Source organism: Saccoglossus kowalevskii, chromosome 1, assembly GCF_978046115.1.
Source record: "Saccoglossus kowalevskii chromosome 1, keSacKowa6.1, whole genome shotgun sequence".
NCBI classification, from domain to species: Eukaryota; Metazoa; Hemichordata; class Enteropneusta; family Harrimaniidae; genus Saccoglossus; species Saccoglossus kowalevskii.
This window is the reverse complement of record NC_140641.1, coordinates 26,712,470-26,725,474: the sequence shown is the minus strand read 5'-3', so window position 1 is coordinate 26,725,474 and position 13,005 is coordinate 26,712,470. Positions and strand designations below refer to the sequence as shown.

The window sequence follows — 13,005 nt, the reverse complement described above, 5'->3', positions numbered from 1 at the left end:
AATTATGCAATCAGTATCACTATGCAATACTCGCTGAAATGGAAACTTTGCAAAGCATTAGATTGTGCAGTAATCGGGAATTTGCATAATGGCAGTTTCTGGCATATTACTGCGACAGTTAGCATACAGATTCGATATTTATTTCGCGATAACTGATTTATATATCACAACAATACTGCAATGCCAGTCTTAAATCGCTTTATGGAATGAAGTCGTTTTTGCTGGACAATATATTCACAAGATTATGAATTGTTTCAGTTTCTCTCTACGTAATAGCTTACATTAGTTTGTATACGTAGCTTTCCGTATAATTCAGTCATTATCTGATGATAATTTGATCTATCTTCTGCATGGTTGTCGATTCAACCACTCCCCCTCGGATTGCCATTGTATGTATTGTTTATATGTCCCACTACAACAAAGAACCGTTGGAGCACTCTAAAATACTACACGTACACACGTCGGTTAATGTCACAGATTAAATGTCAATGCTACATATTGAATGACACACATGGAAGTCAGACTTACTAGTAATGTCCAATTAAGCATGCAGTATACTATTATATCTATGTATTGTATTCAAGCTAACACATTAACCTCTACTACATCCTCTCAGATTTTCATGTGTCTGGGAACACATCAGGTACTTTAATATTTATAATCATTTGTATAAACAAGACGGCGTACTCCAACATATATTTATCGTAAGTCATCAATTTAAAAACATGTCACTTAAACTATACTTTCCGTTGAACTCACATACAACGGCTATTCAGTTGTTTTAATTAATAATGACAAGTTGCTGATGGCGTGTTTTCAAAAATTATAGAATGATCTTCATAGCTTTTTTTCATTACTTGTAAACAAAATTAAATAGCCAATTATGCAATAGTATTTGGTTCATTTGAGTTGTTAGTCACGTTTCATGTGAATCACATCGTCACATTTTGTATTTATTCAAAAGAAAAGTTGATGCCAGAGATCTGTGATTTATTCGCAATAACTGACATGATGTTGCACACATAACGCAAATTTAGAAATAATAAATATTAACCAGTGATTTGTTTGAGCATTCCATTTTCAGCAGACTAACTGTTTATTGATTAACCTATACAATAAATGATATTAGCTTTGGAAATACATGATTCGGATAAACAAACATTGTACATTATCGATTTTCATAATTTTTTTTAAAATAACTATCACACCGAAGCTGTTCTGTCATGTTTAACGTTTAATGTTTAACGTGCCCATCGACTAATCGAAAATCAATAGTCATTATGGATTTCATTAAAGTATAGTGGACATATAACAGTATTCATGAGACAAAGTACATTTACACACATACATAAGCCAATGTGTACAGTAGTAGAGAAATGTGCTATACTAGAGGAAATGGTCAGACTCGGAGCATTCACACAAATTATGTATAACAGAATGATACATGTTTCCATACAGTGTAATCGCTACATAACTTATAAAAATGCATTGTATTTTTTCTGTACATATAAACCTATGAGCTGTTATTGTAAATCAGAGCATGCACATTGGGTACTACTGCACTAATTGTCAACAGTAGACGAAAAGGAGATGTTTGTTTCTCAATTATTGGAAGTTTAAATAATTGGTTGGCGTTCAAACTGCCAGTACCAACCTCATCATTTAGAGCTTTTGAGGATTGGCCGTTCGGGGTTTCTCGATACTATAGACTCATTGGAAAGGTCTTCTCAATGTCACGTGGTATGCATTGAATACGTAATGAGCAGACGACAGCGCGTTAAACATACATTCTAAGTGTGTGTTAATTAATCCTTATGGGACAAAGTAGCTGATTGTTGTACCGCTTTTGTCGTGGTATAAGTCGGTCATATCAACATCTCAATCGAAAGTCAGCGTCTCATAAACAGCCTATCATAAGCACCCTTCGGTCTCTTAACAAAATGCGGTCCGTAACTATGGCGTTTATTATCATAAACACATTGTAACTAGTTCGAGTATATACATACATAATGTATACGGCAGTTGCCTCGTAATACACACACTCGCGGATATTAATTGAATGTGTTTTATCGTACTAAACACAAATAAATAGATCAGTCTGCTAGTTTCCGCGAATAACCCCCAATTTATCGAAAACGTGCCTCTTATAAACCTTGACCCTTGACTTCAGTAAATGCGCAATCTAAACTTCGCTGACTTTGTTTTCTTTGTAATGGTTGGTACTTTTAGTTTTTTGTTGAATGATGTACCATGCTAATTAATCATCTCTGTCAATAATTCATGTATGTCGATTGAAAAATGCTATTCAGAATCCAAAACGTGAATAGTGATTCAAACAGTTGCAATAATGCTTATCCACAGCTGAATTATTGATTAGAGTGCAGTACCACAAAACAGTTACTGCTTAATGCATCACAATTTGACATACCAGATGCTCGAGCGTTTCTTCTCTGCATACGCATTAACCGAATCCATTATCTGGCATAGAGAGCCGCATCAGTATTCCCAGCACTGTGTCGATAATGACACAAATGAATTTTAATCAATTACACGACAATTGTAATATACTATCAATAATTGCAATAGTCTTATTTTTTAATGGTCCCAGGAGGAATGAATGCAAAGAAATTTACGATACGCGTCTACACGCGCGCAATGTTATTATATCGACATCATCGATCCTTGCGTCATGAATTGTCTTCTTGTATAAAACCTAGTGGCATGCATTTAGCTCGGATTGATCGAGACTCTATGCTTCTAAAACTCCATACTGAATCTTAAACGATCGATCAACTTGTAGTATAGCCCAAGAAATTCCAATTAACCCCCTATGTGTCTATCAAGGTATGTGGCTGTGAATAATGCATGTGGCTAGCCATACGGAGACAACACGTATATCGAAATATACGACACCTGTATTGGGATATTCATTAATCTGAAACAAATTGAGAAATGTCCATTAACGTGTCATCGGGACTATAAACGAGTGAGTCATTCATACTGAAACAATTCCAACTCAACATGCTTACACTATCACGCGGACCACATATATGTCACATCATCGTTCATTTCGATCTAATCTATAGCCAGCGGATCACGACGGAAAGCCACTTACGGTATATCTAATTTAAAAGAAGCCCAGATAGCTAACAACTAAAAGTCGAGCGTTTGTTGGGGCATTTTAATGCAGCACATACAAAACGGCGTTGTCTATATATGCTGGGAGTTTTGGGAACAGGAAATCCCGTGAGTAGTTAGGCATTGATGGAACTCTGATTGGCTTGCTATTGGTATGATTAGCCTTACAAGTTATTTTACCCATCATAGCACAACTATTCAATGCAGTTTTGAATTTTTCATTAACAGCGCGAAAACCAACTATCGACCTTTAATTGAATGTTGTGATGTTAATCAAAACGAAACCTGAATACATATCCCTTGACTGTGCGCCACATTTGCCACCCGTTTTGTTTGAACTAAACTATATTTCCTCACATGTTTATTTGGAAAGAAAACTAATTAAGGTGTACCCTTTATGTTCGGGATTGACTTGAATGGTTAACTTTTGTTTGTTTGTTTGTTTTCCCCCGAGAATAGCGAGATATTAGAGGCACACACCTTTATTTTTTAATTCGCTAATGCACTATGAATCGGGGTCTGTCAAAGTGGGGTCAACATTTGTTGATTTTGTGTGTTGCCTGATAGTTATTGAGTTAGACATGACATGTCAGTTAATATTTGAAAAAAAAAATTCATTGGCAAGCACCATTTCCTTGATGCAGTGTCGCCAAGGAACTGGCATGGTTCTAGTACTATTATGTTTAACGTCGATAATTCGTCGTGACAGCCATAGTAAGGAATTTGCTAAACTCATTATTAAATATTCCAAATCTTTCACTTCTATCGACAGTTGTGTTTGTCATGTACGAGGATATGTAATATTTTTATCGGAGAAGCAAGCTTTCAATCATGACGTCACATATGGGGGCGTTGTCCATGATTCCATGATTCGCGATAGCATATCACGTGTCAGCATCGTCTATTGTAGCTTTTCGTTTCTCTGGTTACGCGCTTGTATCATCATTTTTCCTTCCTAGCACTGATGTTATTTCTCTTCGGAATGTGGTGAGGACTGTTTCCGGCGTCATATCTTGGCAAACACGACAGTTTCACTGATGCACGCATGCCTGTCGATTATGCGCGAAACTCCGTACAGTTACGTAGTGGAAATATCTAAACATTTTCTGTAACAGTTGGACTTGACATCTTTTATAGAGCTACTTAACATATCGGACGATACGACTTGATTTGATATACTGCGTTAAAGTTCTTAATTATTTCTCATTGAACAGATTCAAAATTATTTTACAGACAGACAGATAGATTCGTTTACGGCATGGCTTTCAATGTAACGTCTAATACTACCCTGAATCAGGAGGTAACCGGCAGTACGGTAACATGGGATGTTGTTGACGCTTCAATTATCGCTTTCGGTGTTATTGGTATTCTGGGTAACGCGACTGTGTGTCTGGTGTTTCTTGGTCTCCGCCGTCTGCGTAAGATTGTCACGAATTACTTTATCATCAGCTTGGCAATGGCTGATCTTATGGCTTCTCTCACCCTAGTTTCACAACGTGCACTACTGATGCTACCAGTACCACCCGGGGTTGGCGGAATATTGTTTTGCAAATTTATTTATTCCGAGGTTTTCTTTTGGATCAGCGTTGCGGCCTCAACATTCAACCTAGTCGGTGTCACACTCGAGCGTTACCTTGCTATCGTATACCCCTTTCGCTATCAAGCCTATTTCTCCGCAGAAAAAGCAATTATTATCATTGTTTTGTCCTGGTCTTTCTCACTATGTCTACAAATATTTTCCTTCGTTATATATGATTACGACGGTGAGTACTGTACGATATACTGGTCCACTGCAACGGGAGCAGCAGTCAATTGTCTCGTATGGTTCATGTGCACCTACATCGCACCTTTGTGTTTCATGACGTACGCATATCTACGCATTATCTCGTCCCTGAAACGCGACACCTCAAACCTGCAACGTTCCACTGACGTTAACAAGGAACGTGACTTAGAAATGCTTGTAGCGCGGCGGAGAGTCATCAAAATGCTTTGTATTGTTGTGGTAACGTTCTTCGTGTGCTGGACGCCGAGTCAGATCATGTTCCTGGCCAGTTTCGGATTTGGCGCACCCATATACCAAGAGGACGCTGTCTACAGAGTGTTCACTGTTCTAGCATTCAGCAACTCATGCATCAATCCATTCATATATGCATTGAGGAACCGTCAATTTCGCGATGGATTTTTAGTATTATTTTGTCGAAAAGACAACAAGGTCAGTCCGTTCAATAGCACACACGCCCACCATAGTTCTAATGATTGAATATGGGTTTTTCAATAGTCTGAGAGCAAATTCTGCTTGAACGAAACAATTTCTGGGATTGTACACTAGTGTTTATGATCTAAGACACAGTATTGCCGTGACCTGTTCTGGGTTATTGATGAGCCCAGTTTCAACAGCGCTACAGCAAATAACGATATCTTGAAGTGTGTGCCATGTATGCCCGAGGAGATAACATACGTGTATGCACTAACAATTCGTAATCTTATCAAGAGAAATACCAGACAATTTTTTCATAAGATAATGTTGCAATCATTGTTATATACAGTACTTACTCACGGCAGCTGTTACACGGGAGATATTAAGATACAAAACTAATCATATATAAAATTAATGCATGCTTTAAAGAAAAAAATACAAAAAATGTGTTTAAATCTTAAATATTTCAGTTTATTTCAGTTCATTTACGTCATACTTACACAATATAATGATTGTAAAATGAAGATTTGGCAATGGAAACGACTTCTTGTAAACATATTATTTGTTTCCATCTGATACATGATATAATATTTAAAATGTTTTGCAGCTATGTTGAAAATTAGATTAAATATATGTATATGGTTAATGTTTAAAAAAAAATACGTATGCAGTTATCTTGTTCCGGTTAGAAACAGTAATACATATATTGTGCGTGTGTATATATAAATATCAGAAAAAGCTTTTTCAGCAAAATAATATAGCTAGAAATGTGAGTATGTTTAGTACTACTTTAAACTGTGCTTAATGTACAATTGTAAGTAAATAACTTACAATACTCGCAGAACAGCGTCCGTGATCAGTACATGTTTTCTAACCAATTATTCATATAACTCAGTTACACTGAACACGTTTTTGTTGACGTAATTATGTTTGTTGAGCATGTTTAATATTACTCCGATATACGTAGTTTGATTGGATGATTTAAAATTGAGATGCGTTTTTTCATCGTTAGAAAGATTTGCCTTCGGAACAGAATTTCGTTGATGCTTGGGTGAACAGTGAAAACAATTAATCGAGTAATCGAGGAGGAGTGATAATTTACCAGCCGGCCTGGTAGATCACGTGACATTACACATAAATATGATCGACAATCACGCGCTACTTCCGATCTTTATAACGACGTTGTTTATTGCGAATACCTTGCATCGCACGCCTGTCGTCATGAACAATCACAATGCAGTTTCACAATGACGGATTGCGGCAATACCACTAACCCTGGGAATCCGTGAAACTATCGAAAACCAGAAATAAAAGCGGAACAGGCAAGACTTAATTATTTAAGTCCTGGGGCATTTTAAATTTTACTACTTGCCACTCCATGTAGTAGTTCGCGGAGCATTCATACGGAACACGCGAAGCTTATATTGTACGAGTTCCCCAAATTATTCACATTGCCACACAACAGTAGTAGTTAATGTGAATCAACTCCGACGATGAAGGAGGGAACCGGATTTAACACATACATGATTTTGCCTTTCTAATGACGTGTCTAAACTTTCCATCAGATTTGCACCTAATTGACATGGCAACGTTTCAAATCACATTCAATATTGACACATTTCACCATAATTACACAAATGTTACTACTCGACCTCTGTAACGACGATGGAAAAAAACCCTGCATGTATATGTTTTTTTTTTACTAATATGCAACACAGTGTAAGTACGCTCATTATCTCAAATTGCCCCAAAAACCCAGTCTCAGTTCATTAAGATATAACGATACGGTTATTTACAGTGGGTTCGCCACGAGAACGGCTCGTGCTCAATAGATTTTTTCCCACTTAGTGATACACTGCCAATCATCCTGGTACTCGTTAAATCATCATTAGGGACAAACGTACCTGCGCTTAATTAACTTATTTTAAATTACTATAATAAATCATAGTTTCGCATGCAGAACTAAATGAAAGCTCGAACGCTATAGGAAGAGAACATCATATCATTCGTAACATTATCTCCTTCGGAGTGCTCATCAATCATCTCCGAAAAAATAATAGTAAACCTTTTGTCAAGTTTTATCAGAATAATGTAGTGTTGTTTTATTCTGAGTGGAATTATCGGAAATTAATAAAATCGTGGTATATCTAGAAGTACATCACTCAACGTAGTCGAGAGTTATGAAAAGGCCACTACAGCCGCTGAAAATTCACACTATTACTACTAAGAAGGCGGCAGGGGTGAATGTAAAATGTAGTAGAAATAACAAGTAGAACTCTAAAGAGAAAGCTGGCACGTCTATTCATTCATATGTGGCATTTAGCATTTACGTCTTGTATACGCTAAATGAATAGTCAAACATGCATAAAACTGAATAATCTTTTATTTGTTGATGTTTATAGTACACGGCTGATTTGGTAAACCGATCACCTTTGCCTTCACCTTAATGATACTCTTTCGCTCACGTCAATTCGAATCCAACATTTATTAGTTAATCAAACGTACGCAATATTAAGTACACATTGTATATAGACATTTAATGTGTAAAAAGAAAATCTTTAAAGTTATATTTTATATAAATAAACTCTAGAAAGGTCGATAATACGTTCCTATCGCGTGTCAAGCACGAATTATTACATAAGTACAATATTATAATATTACATACATCGTATTGACATTCACACTATCGTATTTATATAAACAGACAAAATGTTAATATATTTGTAGAATATTTTATGTAATTGTAATTTACTTACTGCGTTGTATGTAACAGATAATATATTTCAAAATATAAATTGTGTTGTTTTTTATGATGTGAAATATTCATTATTATAATAAAATTGATTTGTATTTGTGACTTATTTTGCGTGGGTCATTCTCCGCCGACTTTATTGAATTTACTGATTTAAATGCATCAGAATCAGTCGCAGGTTAACCCAATCTTCGTGGCTTTATTTGTAGGTAAAGATATCAATTGCTCAAATCAAATTTGTACTGTAGCCAATTTTAGTGTAATACTGGCGTCAATTCATAGAATTCAATTGTCCATGCAGTTCATTTCCGCGAATCGTTTGCAGTACAACAGATTGTCAATACTATTTTGCCTATTTGATATTGCGAATGCAACCGAAAAGAAATGAATATTTATTTTCACCGGGTTTAAATAAGTGAAACAAAGATCTTCCTCAGATGGTAGTTTGCGATTATGAAATACGGTATTGTACGTATGGTATCTGAATGAACAAATGTATAAATTGATCGTTTTTTCATCAATTGCATTGGTAAGCCCCTATTCTCCATCGAATGCATTGATTAGCTCAATTTTCATCTAATGTATTCTTACGTAGCCGTATTTACATCTGACGTGCACATCTCTCTCTGTGCTGAAACTACTTCCTGTAATCGTTGTTATTGTGTGTTATACTTTATGTCTATAGCGCCGGCCCCCACACTATTGGCGATCCGCTACGCTAGGATTGCCCTTATATTCACTTTTGTCGTTTTGTGTGTGTGTCTGTGATTTCCAGTGATTTCACGTATGATTTATTCTGTAATTTTTTTAGCTTGGCCGATTTCTTTCAAACTTGGCAGGTAGGTCAAACCTTCACCCTAGTTATTAGGAAAAATATGAAAACATGTTTTGGCCCACCGTTGCCATAGCAACAGTCAAAAAACTGATTTTTGGACAGCTTCGCACCAAATGTATCTCCTCCTACAAATTTAAGATAAAACACTTCAGACATAGCTCATTCTACTCAGCATGAGGGTGGGCACAATGTTACTATTTGAATTTGTTATATCTTTTTTCATTACCGAGAAATTTGACCCCAAAGTTGGGGTAACTTTTCACCAGCAACGGCTTTTAAACAGTGTTCAAATGATCATGCTTTTTATTTTGGTTACGTTGCGCACTGGGAGGAGATCACCGGCGCCGACATTGTTACACTGTATCAACGTAATCCCAACGCAACTTAGAATGAACTGTAAATGCTGCCTTCATCCTAGAAAATACTATCGCAAAACAGTTAGAAATAATAAATTTAACAGCAGAAATAAACTGAGTGACTTCTAAAGACTGAATGGTTTTTGCGAACTTCGTATACGGGGCCCATCTAACTGACGTTAGATTCACGTTTATGCCGGTCGTTTATGTCACACTATGGAAACAGCCAAAACATGTGCTTGTTTTTGAGCGGAGCGGATCGCCAACCAGCCTACCGGCTTGTTTACTCTATTTACTTGTCATGTTTGATCGCGGTCGTAAGCGAAGATAAATAGGCAATTTATTTCTGAAAGAAATGTCACACATATGATAGTAATATAATCTAACATAATAAAGAACAAAATCGATTATTTACAGCAGTAAGGGTGCAAACTACTGCGACTGTTTAAGTGACGGTAGAAGGAAGATACAATATAAATAAAACTACCTGACCAATATATATATATATATATATATATATATATATATATATATATATATATATATATATATATATATATATATATATATATATATATATATATATATATAGATTCAGATATTTTGTCAATGTTTCATGATAAAATTGGATGGTACAAATTCTTCGTCATTTGTTTAAACCGATTAATTTTACTAGCAACACATCGTGTGAACTGTAGATCACAAGGAAAAGCCTGCGATGCCCCTCTAAATTATTCAATAATTGCAGGTGGGTAATGTCTTACGTAAATTAGATCGCTTCAATTTCCGATTTTGTGTAGTTTGGCAATCCCTAGACGTTACATTTAATCAATGATAGTGCTATTTACCGAGAGATACTTGTCAGATTTGTTGAACTGACGCGAGTCGTATATCAGGTACAGGTGGTTAGTTAGGAAATAATTGCCATTTCTAAGAGGTTTAAACTGGTCTGTTGACCTAAAGAAGAGAATGAAAAATGTGTCGATATTACACGTGTTTTGTTTACAGTATATGACATAACACTAGAGATAATTGCATATCATATTATTATTTATGTATTTTCTTTGTTATCACCACAAAACAGATTTTGATGTCCCCAGATTATGTACTGGAGCATCGTTATAATGGTACGGACAATTGGTCATTCACTTCGATAGTCTGGTAGAAAGCTCGCCCGTCATATTTCAGGATACATTTAAGTATGAAGCGGGAAAATGAGATGCAGTAGTCGATTAATCCCGAGTTCAGCTGGATACATAATTGGAATAAAATCACTAAATTCAAGATTGTCGATGGAAAAGTACATCCTTGATATTTCTGAATGTGAAGTTAACAAATCTTTTTTTGCACAGTTTGCTTCTGTCTGATTTCTGTAGAAGTAAACAAATAAATCAGCCAGCAAGAGTGAACAATTTCCTCCAATTGCAGTATCAATAGCTTGTTGAAAAGGTGTCACATCAGTCTTAACAATATATATTTAAAGCGACTATATCCATTTGTGTTCATAAAAAATATCTTGATATTCTGAATGCGTCAGTATGGTATAAGACAAAAGAATCAATAGTGTTAATTGAAGTCACATTTGAAGGTGATTTCTTGGGAAATTTCATAGGTCAAGTGAAAGGTACTATTATTGAGGTGATTTGCAGTTATATCAAGAAGGCCCATGCCATTCCGTGGATATGGAAAGTGAACACACCTCGCACAAATCACGTGATGTATTACCACTCTCTGCTACTTCCGACGTGTTCAACACATTGATATACACGTTGCGTACATATGTCGTACGTCAAACTTATCTGAAATGAAAATAAGGAAATGCAACAATCACTCACAATGAACTCATTATAATACTGGCTACATAACATACTCACCCCAATTTAGTAATTAATACCCTGGAGCATATATTTATACCTCGTTACGCAGGATTGTTATTACAATTATTATTTTGAGTTATTACAAAATATAATAACCGAATCAAAATTGGTTGAATTGATATTAAATAACTAAGGGGTAAATTATGCAACTGAACTACTTGATGGCGGACTGACGGATTCGCCACAGTGATGCTGTGATTTTATATAACCACCCAGCGTAATATTCAGGGGACTAAATTTACGTCGATGATGATCATGGAAAGGTGATTATGTTACGCACATAGAGTGGGTTTAAGAATGGGTAAGACTTCGACAAGTTTACTATGGCTGTTTCACAAAAAAATATAATATTTTTCAAACTCTTTTACGTCAAGAATAGTCTTCATATATTTAAAGTATGCTACTGTTGAATTTGACAACAATCAAATTTTCACGCGTACGCGTATATTATTTAAACCCCATACTATCAAAGATGTATATGCAAACCACTATAATGGAAGTTATACGTGCACTCGTAATATGCAATAAATGAGTACACGTTGCAATGGTGTTGGTTTATTTAAAAAAACATACTCGGGTAAGTATAAAGCATGTCAGATATAATGATAATCCTGGTTCTCAAATATTCGTACATTCTACAAGCTTGGAGGCGAAGTGTACACTATTGTCAGCAAGAAGATGTACGTTACAGTAACGGCAATGCGCTCATTAATTGATTAATTAATTAATTAATTCATTCATTCATTAATCCATTCATTCACTTAATGCCATGCAGTTTCTATACCTATGCTAACCAATGGGCAATTTACATATAAAATACTATTTACATAAATATACTATACAATAGTACTCATACATCCAGAACACTAGGTCACATTTTTAATAGTGGTATAAACAATGTGTAGTCAATTGTTAGTAATACCAGTGATTCACATTTAAGTTAGTGGGTAAAACAATGAATTACGGTAAATGCATGGATGACACTGCACAGAAATCAACTACTCCATCTCCATCCACATATGTTTTTTATGTCAAAAATTGCATCAACAGTTTAGCTAAGTACATACTGTTTTCAAACTTTGATCAATCCTTCTATTTTTCAGCTTTGCGAAAAACCGAATTCAGTGTTTATTTGCCACAATTTCAGTTAAGGTCGATAAATGACAGTTGTATATTTTAATCTAACCTTCGTTTTTGGCAGACTTCATATCAATACTTGACAGTTCCTCTTTTCGGATGCCTGCAAAGAAAATCAATATCAGCTTCATTTTTAAGTGATTTTTTAATCTTTTTTTTATTTGTGAGTAACGATTTACTGTCAATTTCGATTTCGGTGGTCGAGAATAGGTTTTGGGATGTTTCGGGAAGTCATAAATGATCTGTATCAATTTAGTGACAGTTATACGATTGCTAATAAGCCAATTACTGAGTAGTGTAACAATAGCCGTTATGAGCCATAATCACGTGACTATTTAATTGACATATATCATAGTCGATAGTACTATTTAAACAGTCTATAAAGTCTCGTACAGTAAACTCTCGCACATCACTTCAACGAATGAAACTGGATACTGCATGGCATATCACAAACACCAGTGGCATTCAATTTCAAACCATTGCTTATTCCTAAACGAATCTCAACACGTCAAAAACAATTAATCTGAAATAGATTGCGCATGTTCCAAGTAAAATAGAAATATAATAGTAAATCAAACAATAATAATTAAACCATCAATTAAAATAAATTATATGAAGTGTTATTGTTCTTTTCGCACTAGGCAATTAACCGGAAGTTTGGATCAACAATGTACAAATAGACAATGTTATTTAGTACTTTGAACCTGCGTATT

The 13,005-nt window shown here is 35.4% G+C and overlaps 1 protein-coding gene across 1 annotated transcript; it reads left to right on the top strand.

The window, feature by feature from the left end:
* The first annotated feature begins 4,396 nt into the window (after nucleotides 1-4,396).
* LOC102804492 (galanin receptor 2a-like) lies at nucleotides 4,397-5,398 on the top strand. The gene has a single exon (XM_006811121.2). It carries the CDS (start codon nucleotides 4,397-4,399, stop codon nucleotides 5,396-5,398), a length of 1,002 nt encoding a protein of 333 aa, XP_006811184.2.
* The last annotated feature ends 7,607 nt before the right edge of the window (nucleotides 5,399-13,005 follow it).